Genomic DNA, 13,998 nt, shown 5'->3' with positions numbered 1-13,998 from the left:
AAGAGAAAGGACAAAGCTGCTCTACACCCGCCTCTCAAATTTTTTTTCTTCTCCTTCGAGGTCGTTGGGAGTTCAAAGTGGAAGCTTCTGTGGCTTGTGGAGGCTGTGCAGTGGCTGGGGCTGGCGGATCTCGGTTTGCGCGCGTCGCCTTCTACATCTCCATTGATCGTGTGTTCTCGATATCTGAAGTCATCTCAGCAGCTTTTCGCGAATGATATAGACAAAGACTGATCAGTAACAGAATCATGTCATCCGGCGGCCACAAACAATCCCTGAGCGGCGGCAACGGCTCATCCACCCCGACCGGCCGACCCGCCCCGTCCCCCCTTCAACGCTCAGCAACCTCAATATCCGCATCATCATTCTCGACCAACTCCAGTTCCTCAAACAACATCTCCCTTTCTTCTCTGCACAATGCTCCGCCCATGTTCCAGTCAATATCAAAAAAGATCCCAGATCGCCGGGGTATGGACGCCAACGGCGGGCCGTCGTCGCCTTCAAAGTCCCCCTCCTTTGGCCGGACAGAGATTCTCGCCGTGCCTACAATGTCATTCAAATCCCAGCGCGGACAGCCGGTGAACTCACCCCCGACCAATGTTGGATTTTCACAAACTAGCAACAGCGCAGACGACTTCTCTGCGCGGCTGAAACAGTCGCGTACAATGCCGGTGTTGTCGGGCTCGCAAGGCTCCGTTCCTCAGATCTCAAACATGGGCGGTCTTAAGCCCACCAACGACGACGATGACGACTCTGATTTCTCATCAGACGAGGGCGAGACTGTTTCCGCTACTCGCAACGGGGACAGTAGCGCGGAGAAACCCACTACGCAGTCATATTTCAGCTTCCTGTCCTCCGCCAAAACAGCGCAAGAAGTGTCTGGCATCGAAGAAACACTCGAGTTCTTCTCTTGGACCGATCGAGAATCATCCCGAGGACTGGAGAAGCAAATCATCAAAGAGCTGCAGCAGGTCGAGCTTGGGGCGGTGCATACCATGATCGAGCCTGATCTACGGCGGGGGAGTAGATTGCTGGAGGCGCTCGATAGGGGGATCAACGAGTGTTTGGATCTAGAGAAGAAGCTTGGAGTTTACAAGACGCAACTAAAGGTATGTTTTGTTTTTTTGGAAAGTATAGAGACGACGCTAATCTTTTTCGATAGAGTCTAGAAGATGACTTGAGCGCTATCGATCTCGGTGTCAAGAGCACTAAGAACACCAAGGCTTCACCGACCAGACCGTACAAAGTCTCAAGCTTGATTGATCCTTGATGATTTACGTAAATGGTTTAGTTTGTTGATAGAATACAATAGAGTGCATTCGTTATGTCACAGATTTACATCATTACCCTCTCTATATTGAAATATCGTACACGGTTCTCTTCCCAATCCAAAAATTGCACATACTAATCCCACCAAGTAGCTAAACCCATTCCATACGTCTGGCAAGAAGCTATTAACGAGTAAGGAGGCACAGCGGTGTGTGAGCTTCCATTCTGTAGCAACTGCTGCTGCTGCTCCGCCGCCGCTGCATCTGTACTCGTCGCACCAGCCGCCGCTCCCCCGTTCTGCGCGACCGCCGAAGACGCGCCCTCGGGCTCGGTATTTTTCGGCCCGCGAGGGGATTGATCTGTGAAAATCTCCTGTTCGACGCGAAACCTGATCCGCTCGTTGGTGTCAATGTAGAGATCGTGCTCGTCGCGCCAGACCCAGGCTTGTTCTCGTGGGATGAAGATGCAGGATTCGAAGAGGTATTCTTTTGGGATGAAGATGTCGTCGAAGAAGCCCATGCGAACTGTAGTCAATCCGTGTTAGTTATGCCATAGAGATAAGAGGTAGATTATGAGCGCTCGCACCTTTTATACCCTCTTCCGAGCAGGAGGAAACCCAACCGACTAGTACTTCACCTATAAACGGCCGGAAAACTACTAACCGGAACACAGCTAGAGAAAACAACACCGCGTCAGTTTGTCTTCTTCGTAAATAAATAAGCCACTCTGGATCATACTTTTGATGTATGCAGAACCGTCGCCATGCCGAATAAGGCCATCTCCAACTTCCAAAATATCATACAGACACAGACACAACCCCACGTCCTGAACGACCTACAACACCCAAAACGTCAATACACAACCCAACAATGCAGCTCATATAAAAGCTATACACGCACCTTGTTTGCAAACTTGACATTAATCTCGTCCTCAAGAGCGTCTTCGGTCTTTTTCGAGAACTTTGATGGTTCAATCCGGATCAGATCCGAGAACTTGCTGAGGATGAACATCGTCGCTTCTCTGCCCTGTCTCCTCCCTTTTCCTTCTCCTTCTTATTCGTGTTCCGTATTCGGTACAGAGAAGTGAACAGGTCCACAGCAACACTATCGATCTTACCGCAAGTACATGCGCGCTTCTATAGCAGATATCTGAGGTCTTCTTTGAACGTGCTGGAGATTTTTTTTAAGATTCTGGCTATTCCCAGCGGTTAGGGTATGTTAACTCCACGATCTTCTGGAAGGTAGTTGTCAATTGCAATTGTTAACTATATCAAACAGTAAAAGTAATTAGAAAATGGTAGTGTTAATAGCTAATCATCAGGTTATAATTGATGGTTGAATGACATAATAGTGCAAACTGCGAGCAATGAGCGCCGGCGAGCCAGGTTGAGTGACCACAGCACGTGACTCTCTCGCCCCTGCGCTGCGGCGGTCTCTCGTTCGCTCACCAGAAAGTTACAAAAGTCTCCCTGGCTCCACTGCCTCGTCCAGTCTGCCGTAGAGCTGTATTATACCGCGTCCCGGTGTGGTCCGTATGTGCTCTTATATATCGGCTTGAGTTAGACGCTGTCTTTCTCTTCACGAGGTGAGTTCTGAATTGCTATTGTCGAGGAGAGGTCTGGCGGAACTCAAGCGAAGCGGTGGATCGGCTGGATTATGATTTCGTCATCACAAAGACGCGTTGAATCCTCCGCCAACCTACCCATCTCCGTCCACATCCACTAACAAACATCTTATGCCTTTGTCATAGCTAATCGGAGATATCTGACCTTTATATCTCGTGACTTTTCTCTCAACCGCGCGGATAGTCGGGCTACGTGCTTGCTGGCGGTGCCTACAGGCTTATACCCCCCCGCCGCTGCCCCATCCCCTACACGCGTCAGGATCCAGATGGTTACGCCGGACCTGCGCAAGCACAACACGCGATCACCTCTTGTTCAGGTACGCTGATCTTTTTTGTCTTTGCTGTTTTAGTGCTGCTTGTGCTGCTTGTGCTGCTTGTGCTGCTTGTGCTGTGTTGTCGAGCGTGGTACGTCATATCGACACGCGTCGAGATAAACACGACGCGCACTGACGTCGCAACCGCAAACTTACTGACAATATCCTTTATATTTTTGCACTTTCAGAGAAGCAAGAACTTGACGCAAGCTTCAGCAGCGACAGCCACAACTCCTCCACCCGCATCCTCTCCAACGACGCGCGCGTCTGCGCGCAGAAACGGCAGGGTGTCGCATGACGATGAAGGTGCGAGGCCATACAGCAACAGCGGCAATCAAAACAGCAACAACGATTCAGAAGTGATTGGTGCCTCCGACTCTGGCCAGCAGCAGGATATGTCTGGGATTGACAAAGCCGCGCGGGAGCAATCGCTCTCGTCGCCGTTATCCTCGCCTCCGACTTCCATGAATCTCGGCGACGGTTTATCGAGCTCGAGTCCGTTGCCTGACCGGCAGGGAAGAGCTGGGAGCGGGGAGAACGAAGGAATCCAGAATATTCAAGCGGAGCTGGTTTGCGAGTATGTGTATCTGAAAGCTCGTGGTGTTGCTCTATGCAGCTTTGGGTGCTAATATCTCTTTTAGGATATGCAATGATCGAAGGCGAAGTAAAAACTATCAGCTTTGCACCGAGTGCAATGTCTCAAGAGGTATAATTTCCCGCTGATTTTCTATCCACTTGCTTCTCGATGATAGTATTAACATCTGATTTTGTGCTAGTTCATGTCGACTGCCTGAAACGTACATTGTCGTCTTCGACAACCGACTGGACATGTTCGAGTTGCCAGCCTCTAGCTCTTCGCGAAGTACCCAGGACCCGATCTCTACGCTCTTTACACCCTGACTCTACGCGTCAAACCACCGCTGATGTCTCAACAAATATCTTCGAGAATCCCGAAGCCGTCGTGTCTGCAGAGCAGAACGTCGTATCGGAGGATCAACTTTCCAACGCGGAAGTTGATGACGACGCTATAGAAAATACTCTGCCCGCGCCAATGATTGACCCCGCTCTCCTGGGCTCAGACGCAGGCTTCGAGCCCGCCCAACTCAACCCAACCACCTTCGACACGCCACCAGGAGACCAAGCGAGCGAATTCGCAGATCTGCCTCAGGACAACTCGTTCCTAGGTCCGGCGGATTACAGTCAACTGTATACGCAACCTATAGAGGCCGCGCCTGTGCCTAATCGGTCGCTGCGCACGCGGATTCCAACAGCACTTGTGACACCAGAGGTTGAGGAGATAATTCTGCAGTCTGCACGGGCAACGCGGTCGGCCTCACGGCCTGCTGAAACAATGCCTGCAACTCTCCAACCAACCCCGGCGTCAGCGCGTCCGAGCACATATCCCATCTCTGCAGATACGCCCAAACGCGGTCGAGGCCGGCCTCGCATCTACCCAATCGATCTGCCGCGTTCACAACGACAGCAACAACCTGAAAAACGCCAACGTACTCACGAACCTTCTGCAGAGCGGGACTCTGCTTCTGCTTCTGAAAGTACGCGGCTTACCGTGAGTTTACGCGTGCGCGCGCCCTCGCACCCGCCACCACCACCACCACCACCATCAGCGCCTGCGCACGAGAGTGTTCAGCCGATACATTTGCGTCTGACTACGACGCACCCATTCCGGTCCGGGAAATCTCACGGCTCAAAACTGGTGGCATTCGAAAAGACCCAGTACTCGTATATCGCAAAGTTCAATCTCGTGCAACTTGCCAATCACATCAACATCTACGAGAACAACCTCGCCATTTCGGGGTACATGTCCTTTGATCAAAAAGAGCGGAACGTCTACCTTTATAGAAAATCCGCTGCCAGCGCGTCCGGTAGCGGAAGACGAGCATTCATGACAGACAACAGCAAGATTGAGAAGCCGTACGGTGGAATCCTAACGCCGAGCCAGGCCGACACGACGCGCACGCTGCCGGGACCGCTGGATAGGATGATGTTTGGCAAGACGATGTTGCTGACGAAGCAAAAGGAAAAGATCGAACGGCGGCATGCGAGATCGGCGAGTGCGGCATCAAAAAGGAAGGAGCAGAAAACTTCCAATAGAGAATCTCGCGAACGGCGGAAACGGCGTGCTGAGCCTGAGACCCATCTCGACGAGAAGATTGTAGGCAGCAGTCACAAGATTGAGGATTTGGAGTCGGATGACGATGCAAACTACATCTACAATATATCCTCGTCTGCAACCTCCTCGGCCGAGTCCGAACTGGAATCAGACGAGGAAGAAGCCTTCAGCGATTCAGAATCAGAAGCCGATGACCACGGACGCCTGCAGTCGATTTCGAAAATCCGGGCAATCAGATTCAGCAATTACGAGATTGAGACGTGGTATACGGCGCCTTATCCGGAAGAGTATAACCGTCGTTCTCTGCTGTTTATCTGCGAGTATTGTCTAAAGTACATGTCCTCGGAGTACGTCAATTGGCGACATCAGCTGAAATGTCCTGCGCGGCATCCACCTGGAGACGAAATCTATCGGTCGGGAGACGTCTCGATCTTTGAAGTCGACGGGCGCAAAAATCCAATGTACTGCCAGAACCTCTGTCTGCTTGCCAAGCTCTTTCTCGGCTCCAAGACCCTGTACTACGACGTCGAGCCTTTTCTGTTTTACATCATGACCGAGACCGACGACCGCGGCTGTCATTTCGTCGGCTACTTTTCAAAGGAGAAACTGACGACATCAAACTATAACGTATCATGCATTCTCACTTTACCAATCTACCAGCGCAAGGGCTACGGAAACTTCCTGATCTCGTTCTCGTACCTTCTCACGCGGACAGAGGGGAAGGTAGGTACCCCCGAAAAGCCGTTGTCGGACCTCGGTCTTCTTTCCTACCGTAACTACTGGAAACAGACAATGTGCTACCAACTCCACGAGATCTTCGAATCCGGCTCTGACAGCGGCACAAACACAATCAGCATCGCAAAGCTCTCCGAACGCACAGGCATGACATCCGACGACGTCGTCTGCGGTCTCGAAGCTCTAAACGCGATCGTACGCGATCCGCGAACAGGGCGCTACGCGATCCGCGTCGACCGCGCGCTCGTCGAGCTCGCGATTGCAAAGTGGGAAGCGAAGGGATACATCAGGCTCGAGCCGGATAAGCTTATTTGGACGCCGCTGGTGATTGGTCGCGCGGGAGGGATAAATTCGTTGAGCTATAGTACGGCGGCGTGGCAGGTTGGGACGGCGGCTGGAAGCTCGACTGCGAGGAGCGTGTATGTGCCAACACCTGCTGAGCCGGTTGCTGAGGGTAGTGCGGAGGACCAAGAAGCTGCTGAAGAGGAGGATGAGCAGCAGGTTGACACAACTCTGGATGTGAACGAAGAGACTACAGAAGAAGCACAGCAAGAAGCGCCGGACGCGCCCGAAGACTCTGCTCAGATCACATCCGCTGTCTCAGAGACTGAAGCCCCCGTCCAAGAAATTGAAGAACAGCCGTCGATCCCGCCTTCGCGGTACACTATCGTACCCCCTCAGTCTCTGGCCGGAGTACCTCGGTCACGTCTCTGGACTCTGGACCACAGAGTCGAGTACGCGCGCGAGCAGCGCAAGCGCCGCCGTCTGGAAACCGAAGGAGTCGCCGAAGAGCTCGAACGGCGGCAAGCCAGAGCTGCGCCAGAGACACCTCGCGTCCAACGGACGTTGCGCGCGCGACAGTCGCCTCAGACTGTTGTGGCTCACGAATCTACAAGAGCGACGAGGAGCGCCGGGGTCGTACCTGACACCGAACTTGCGACGACGCCACATCGACAAATGCGAAGAAGACTTTGAGCTTGCTACTCTCCGCATTCTCGTTAGCTTCCCGTCCTCTCTCCTTTCTTCTTTTTTCGGATTTTCTTTCTTCGTTTGCAAGGTATTGCTAAGCTAGGTCCCGGTTGTACTATTACATGAATGTACATTACTCAATAGTTTTAATTATTTCCACTTTGCATAGACTCGGGGTGTTGATATTCACGTGGGCTGTTACTATTTGTTTCCCTTTTCGGAATCCTGCTCTATTTTTGTCCTTCATCTCGCTCGCTCGAGATATTAATACACTACATGTTAATCTATTGTTTTAGTCGGTTCTTGGCTGCCGCTTTTGTCTCGGTAGCGATTACTTTTGCGAGGATCGTTTTAAGCCGTCGTGACCGACCACGACCGAGACACCCATGATTATGTTCAAAATGAGTGCCCATTGAAAACATCGATTATAAAAAACAGCAAACCCTTCCCTATACAACAAAAACAAAGACAAACCAGAATTCTATAACTGTTCTTCTTTTCTCAACCATTATTCCTTCATAACAATGTAAAACCCAGCCCCAGTCCTACCAAAATTTTACCAAAACGAAGAACATGAATTTACAAACAGACTGCGTCGCTTCGTACCCTGGACGATATGGTTCGCACAAGTTACAACACGGATCAAGACAAAAACAAAAGGAGACGGTAGAGTACATCAGAACCCAAGAGCCTGGCCCACAACGCTCGCACGCGTAAGATTCTCGGCTCCGAGTCGAAGAACGACGTACATATACACAGGGACAATAACGTTATCGTTCATGCCGCTCGTGGCTTCCAACACGGCAGTCGATACGGCAGTTACAAGCGCCCATACGACTGACGTTTCCGCGGATCCGAGAATAGAGTCGTAGCCCGGGAGGACGTGCTTCGCTAACATAAGCCCCGAAAACGCCGCGACCACAAAGCCGGCTGAGCCTTCCAGAGTCTTTTTCGAGTCAAACCATCTGTGCGCGCCGTATCGTCGTCCGACGATTGAGGCGCACGCGTCGCCGAAGCCAAGGCAGATGATGCCGGCTGGAGAACCGGACCAGAAGATCGGCAAGGCGATGCCGAGAAGTAAGAAAATATGCGACACAATAACCGGTCCGCATGTATCTCGCTCGTCTGTATATTTCTTCAACGCCGCATGGATAGCCGCGCCGAGAGGGGGCATAGTGGTCGCGCGCACAAACTCGGTGAGGAGGAAGAGCGTGAGCGCGATTGCGAGCGAGAGCGAGGTGAAGGTTGCATCTCGGCCGACTCCGCCGAAGAGAAACATGCCGACTACCATGCCGTGCCATACTTTCCGGCGGATGTCAATCGTCCAGTTTGGCGAGAGATGGTTGATCGTCGGTACCCCGAGCACTAGCCAGGCGGACCAGTACATGAGCATGCGCAGCCGTCGCGATGAGTCGTCGGCCAGGAAAAGGTAATCAATCATGTAAACAAACGGATCCATCCCAAGCTGAACCGAAAGTGCATACCGCACAAAGACAAGTACGTTCGCGACAAAAATGCCGTAGACACCAAGCGCATACGTCATCTTCTTCTTGCCCGAATTCTTCGGCCTCCGGTGCCTCGGCAGAACGGAAATTTTCATGACTCTTTTTACCAGCGGCACAGCAGGCAGTAAGCTAAACAGCGATCCAAATACAAACGCGCGGAGAAATATTATGTCCATCGACCGCGCGTTCAGCAGAAGATTGACAAGCAGAGTGCCCGCGAGCGATGTTTCGGTTGGGGAGAGCGACGTGGTGACGAGAGAGCCGACTATGCTCGTCAGACTTGTGTAGAGGTAGTATACACTCGGAGAGGTCGGTTCAAGTAAGACGGCGACGTTTGAGAGTATTTCTGACGGCAGCGGTAGCGAGCATACTGAAAGTAATAAGTTGAGGCGCAAGTACTGCGGATAGTCTGCGAGCGTGAGTGCGGTCGGAAACAGATATATGTATAGGATCGATGGCATGCTCCACTCCCCTCTGCGAGCGTACAGCACTGATATTATAATCAAAGCACATTGAGACACAAACGACGAATTGTCCATGACAGTCGGCAGATTGTGCGATACCGCGAGCGCAAGCAGACCGAGTATGAGCACCGACTCGACGCATTTCTTGCGGAATCCGAGATTATAGCCGTCCTTGATCCCGTCCAGAACTGTAACTGTCGACCGTGCCGCTACGCGTCGACGCGATCGCAACTTGCGTCGTCGAGCTGTTGTAGCCGTTGTTGTTGAGGATCCTAACACGCCAGAGGATCTGGTGCTGATGTGGCCTCGCTCGTCCTTGTACTTGCTTTCGTAGCTGTCTTCCTCTTCTTCTTCCTGCGCTTCGTCTTCGTCTAGATTCTCATCTTCAGAGTTGTAGACTGATGAGCAGGCAGACGATCTGCTGGACGACGGTGGCGAAGGAGGTAGCCATTCTGAGGTCTGCACCCCGTCGTTGGCAGTAGACGACGCGTCTGCTGAGGCGCCAGCACGCCCACCCGCGGCCAGGGTAGAGTAGGCCGGCGAGAGAGGTGACATATAGACTAATCCAGGATTAAAAAATATAGTTGAGAAAAAAGGTATGGAAAGGACTGGGCTACTCCCTAGAAGGGAATACGGTGGTGGGTGAACAAGGGCAGCTGCTGGGTGAGTAGAAGGGCGAAGCGGCCGACGAGATGGTTTTCAGGGGTCGAACGACGTGTACTTTTTCCATCATCAAACTTCCCAATTTGATTTTACTTCTATTTTTGTCTGCAATGCAACTACATTATAAACCAGCACTGTTCTTCAACATGATAACCAAAACAAATAAACAGAAAGTGAGCAATAGTAAAATGAAACCTTTCCAGTCCGATTATTAACTAAAACATGTACTTTTGCGATCATTCCCATGTAAACACTAAACTACTTCTATACTCGTCTTCTTTTCTAAGTGAAAACCATCCAGTCATACTAAAAGACAACTATGACACTTGAATGCACCAAACAAAATACTCAAACAAACTGATAATGATCCTACCACGCAGTGTCCTGCATGTTGGTTGCCCGCGCCTGTTCCTGCTCGTACTCGATCTCGACACGTGGGGCGCCTGTGGATTTCATTCGTCGTTAGCAAAATATCGATAGCAGAATTTGAATAGCAAAAGAAACACATACGCTTTCTGGGCTTCGCAGAAGCACCAGCTCTCTTGCGCTTAGCAGCAGTCTTGGCCGAAGACTGGTCGTCCTCGTCTTCCTCATCCGAGTCTTCTTCACTGCTAGCATCTGAGTCACTGAACTCCTCATCCGTGGCCACATCAGCGCCGAGCCAGTTCTCGATATCCTCAAGCTCAACAAGCTCATCGTCGTCGTCCTCATCCTCGACGTACTCAATCTCACCCTCGCCTTCGCTCTCCTCCTCATCTTCAGCCTCGGCCTCGTCAACATCCTCATCCGCCTCGCCTTCAGCCGAACTCCGCATGTTGTTCATGATTGTCTGCCACACCTTCTCGTCAACATTCAAAGGCTTGTCGCCATAAGCGCCGCTCTTCAATCTGTCCAGCAGTTCCTTCTCAATCGCCTTCTCAACACGCGCGGCCGCAAGCGCCTTTCGTTCCCTAGTGGTCTCGCGTCTGACGACCTTCGGCTTGACGCCCACAAGCCGTCGCTCTTCATCTTTACTCTTCAGAGCAAGTTTTCTGGACGCAATAGCAACCTGCGTAAGTCTTGTGAGACGCTGCTTGCATTTGTGAATGAGGAAGTTGGGCCAGTAAATCAGGCGCTCTTCGATTTGCTCGAGCGCTTTCGAGTACTGCTGGGACAGCTTTATCCGTTCCCACTGCTTGAGAGGCGTGTGTGCTCGCTCGATGGTCTTCATGTAGAGATAGAGTCTGCCGTTGACGTTACGGACGGTCGCATAGCGCGAGTTGGCGAGCGGGCAAGATTGTCTGGTGCAGAAGCCGGTGACCTATAGTATTCGAGAGATTAGATATTACTCAGATAGCGTAGATGGTGGATTTGCGCGGTAAACACACATTATACTCGTTTCGACAGAAAGTCTGATCTTTCAATGTCCTAAGCGTTAAATAGATTAGTAATTGCTTGCGAAAAGAGAAAGGCGGAGAGTAAACGTACTTGATTTTGTAGGAGCAAAAGTCCTGGTTGATGATCTGCCACACGATCTATACAAGCACATAGCAGTTAGTCAAACGTACTCAGCACAGAAGGCACTATAAGACAATAAACAAAAACAAGAAAAGTACCTCGTCCGACATCTATGCAGCTATGTAGTCCTCTGAGGAAAAAAGACAGAAAACAAGGCGCGGAGAGGTGCAAACAAAAAGAAAATATTGACCGCAGAGCCTGTTGGGAGGAAGATTTTCCAGAGTCAAAAGGCAGAGGCGAAGAAAATTATTTTTGTTTACCCGGCCTGGGGTTTAGTGTTTAACCACATCCCAATAAAGTAATTATGGCTTAAACAAGTGATATTACAAAACAGGCAATTATCATTACTCGCTACCGCCCAGTATCGACATTGCGCGCGACGCGTCGGGCTCAGTTCGAGGAGCGCTTATTTTGAAAACACATTGAAAGTCTGAGGCAGCAAACATTACGACACTGCAGCAAAAGCAGGATTAGTGACAGGCTTCTGTATTATTTGAAACTTTATGAAAGGCCACGGAAAGCGCTTCGATGGAAGACGTGTCTATGTAGGGAAAGTTGCTGCTTTTAGCGCTAGTTAATCGGGATGTAAATGCTGAGAACAAGCGGGTGAGTGGGCTGGCCAGTCTTACCGCTGAAGACAAACGGGAAGCAATTTCTAAGCGCTTGTGGGATGAGAGGAACAGGGAGTGATTAGTATTAGTAGTGACCAGAATGTGTAAAGTAAATGCCGTACGACAGATGCCTTTTTGCTATAGCATGTGTTTGCTATCTCTGATCTGTAAAATATAAATGTGGTTTATTTTTTTTTCTTTCTTGGTTTTACAATACGGTATCGCCACGCGCTCTTATACATCAAATACAAAACAAATCTGCTCTCAGCTAAGAAATATAACATCATACAACGACACAACAAAAAGACATGAAGGTAAAAAAAATCGAAAATACAATGACACAACGACACAACAATACAACAATACAACAGCTAGTCAGTACGACAGTACAACAGTACAGCAGCATAACAGCACAACACCAGAGCAGCAGATACAGAAAAAACAGAAACAGTAAGAGCGCGCATAAAGCGACCGGTGCCAGGATCGGGAAGAATGCATTACGCATACTCTTGAACAAGAGATGATCAGCAAGAGATGATCAAGCTCCCATCCAAGAGTTATGTGGGACTCTGCGACTCTCTCGAAATCGCCATACCCACTAACACCCGACTTCACCCAGAAGGCAATCATGGACTGCCTCCGTATTGGTGGATTGTCAACGTTGCGCTTGAACCACTTGGTCGTGCGGACTCTCTTCAACAACCGTCGCCTCGGGGCTCCCGTGCGACGGCGCAACTTACCAGTGCATTTGTTAAAGAGACGCGACAACGAGAACGTTTTAAATCCAATGAGCAACCTGGCTAGAGAAGAAGCTCATCAGATTGGCCGCCCTAACCAACCGCGTCCACCCTGACAAGCAGGATCCTCGGCGCGTACATGAGACGGCCACGCAGAGGGACCGGGCCGACAACGGAACTGCAGTTCCTTTGAGCAAGCTCACCAGGTATCTGCGCGGGCAGGTCATATACCAGACCGCTTGGTCGAGTAAGCTTCTCTCTCCCTTTCTTCTCTCGCATGCATGGCACGACGCCCACTCTTGGAGAAGAGCAACTGCGAAACCGGACCGGTATGAGCAGCTCCCTAACCTCTCGTGGGGCGTCCCCAGAATGCCAGTCCTATCTGCTGCGGTATATGCTACTCTCAGAGGATCGCTACCTGGGTATATGCTACCCCCAAAGGCGCGCTATCTGTTCCAGTGATAGCCGTCCCCAGAGAGTGCTACCTAGCGCGGAGTAGTCTGCTCTCAGTACGAGAACGCTGCCCACGCCGTATAGGCAGTCTCTCTGGGAACTGCTCATGGAACAGTGCAGACCACTCTTTGGGAATGCTACCACTTCGATATATGCTACCCTCTGAGAGTGCTACCTGCGTAGTACGGGCTGCTTTCTGGCGACCTCACGAGGTACCACGCGTGCGAGAAAAGAAAGAGAGATCAAAGCTTACCCTCATCAACCTCCGCCTATTGTTTTTGCCGTCGAGAGAGAGAGCCGGAATGCCGATCTATTGCTGAGAAATAGATCAAATCGCTGCGGTGGGACAGGAGCCGAAAACCTGTCCCGGGAAAGGAAGAAGAGAAGGGAGAAGAGCGGCAGAAGAGGCGGGCGCGTTAAAATAAGCGGATTCCAGTCCAGGCGGGCGCGCGCACTGGTGTATTGGGGTTTCTCGATTGGGCCGAAAGTACACACACTTCTGACGCGCCGGCCATTTCGTAATTCATAATAAAATAATTGAGAATCGCGTTCGGTAGCCAACTATTTTTCAAAAAACTACGCTTTTTTGTTTCCAGCGACATACTTTTGCGGCGCCCCGTTGATTGGCCACCTGCGACATTCTTCATTTTGTATATGAGAAACAAGCACACGCCATTATAATCACCGAATTAAACAGTCGCGTAGAATATATGGGTAACGACTCCATAGAAAATACACAAAGCATCCACGCGTATCATAGGCATAAAAATATCGTCTCTATCATTCTAAAGGAGATCTCTAGAGACTAGGAAATTCTTTCTTGGCTTGCAACTCGGATAGCTGCCTGACCGCCTCCGCCGTCATAACACAACAACTTTCTCCACACAGCCTCCCCCCTCCGCCATCACCGACAACCGCAGCCCCCGTCAACAACAAGGATACGCAACAGAGTGAATCACCAACATAAGCCAACAGAGTGCACCACCAACATAAACCAACATATTACTGACGAGGATATCGCAGTGAGAAA

General features: G+C 50.8%; 5 protein-coding genes across 5 annotated transcripts; 2 read left to right on the top strand and 3 right to left on the bottom strand.

Annotated features, from left to right (window-relative positions):
* Window positions 1-245: 245 nt before the first annotated feature.
* Window positions 246-1,267, top strand: BZA70DRAFT_265405 (uncharacterized protein; the record flags this gene model as incomplete). Its single annotated transcript, XM_064910960.1, has 2 exons — window positions 246-1,106; window positions 1,160-1,267. The coding sequence occupies 2 exons, from the start codon at window positions 246-248 to the stop codon at window positions 1,265-1,267; spliced, it is 969 nt and encodes a 322-aa protein (XP_064771126.1).
* A 58-nt stretch (window positions 1,268-1,325) lies between these two features.
* Window positions 1,326-2,603, bottom strand: BZA70DRAFT_272893 (RNA polymerase III subunit Rpc25-domain-containing protein). Its single transcript, XM_064911749.1, has 4 exons — window positions 2,166-2,603; window positions 2,004-2,100; window positions 1,852-1,938; window positions 1,326-1,790 (listed from the first exon to the last, which is right to left on the bottom strand). The coding sequence occupies exons 1-4, from the start codon at window positions 2,274-2,276 to the stop codon at window positions 1,402-1,404; spliced, it is 684 nt and encodes a 227-aa protein (XP_064771125.1). The 5' UTR covers window positions 2,277-2,603; the 3' UTR covers window positions 1,326-1,401.
* Window positions 2,604-3,252: 649 nt separating this feature from the next.
* BZA70DRAFT_34446 (uncharacterized protein) lies at window positions 3,253-7,108 on the top strand. Its single transcript, XM_064915050.1, has 3 exons — window positions 3,253-3,780; window positions 3,845-3,909; window positions 3,980-7,108. Exons 1-3 carry the CDS (start codon window positions 3,599-3,601, stop codon window positions 7,042-7,044), a joined length of 3,312 nt encoding a protein of 1,103 aa, XP_064771124.1. The 5' UTR covers window positions 3,253-3,598; the 3' UTR covers window positions 7,045-7,108.
* Window positions 7,109-7,432: 324 nt separating this feature from the next.
* On the bottom strand, window positions 7,433-9,675 carry BZA70DRAFT_272889 (uncharacterized protein). The gene has a single exon (XM_064911748.1). The coding sequence runs from the start codon at window positions 9,560-9,562 to the stop codon at window positions 7,715-7,717; it is 1,848 nt and encodes a 615-aa protein (XP_064771123.1). The 5' UTR covers window positions 9,563-9,675; the 3' UTR covers window positions 7,433-7,714.
* A 72-nt stretch (window positions 9,676-9,747) lies between these two features.
* BZA70DRAFT_272886 (ribosomal L28e protein family-domain-containing protein) lies at window positions 9,748-11,360 on the bottom strand. The gene is made up of 5 exons (XM_064911747.1): window positions 11,266-11,360; window positions 11,138-11,184; window positions 11,038-11,077; window positions 10,181-10,970; window positions 9,748-10,113 (listed from the first exon to the last, which is right to left on the bottom strand). The coding sequence occupies exons 1-5, from the start codon at window positions 11,275-11,277 to the stop codon at window positions 10,040-10,042; spliced, it is 963 nt and encodes a 320-aa protein (XP_064771122.1). The 5' UTR covers window positions 11,278-11,360; the 3' UTR covers window positions 9,748-10,039.
* Window positions 11,361-13,998: the final 2,638 nt, after the last annotated feature.

This window comes from Myxozyma melibiosi (genome assembly GCF_037950935.1).
Source record: "Myxozyma melibiosi strain Phaff 52-87 chromosome Unknown BZA70scaffold_1, whole genome shotgun sequence".
Taxonomy (NCBI): domain Eukaryota; kingdom Fungi; phylum Ascomycota; class Lipomycetes; order Lipomycetales; family Lipomycetaceae; genus Myxozyma; species Myxozyma melibiosi.
Note: the sequence above shows the minus strand (reverse complement) of the source record. Positions and strands in the feature narration are given on the sequence as shown.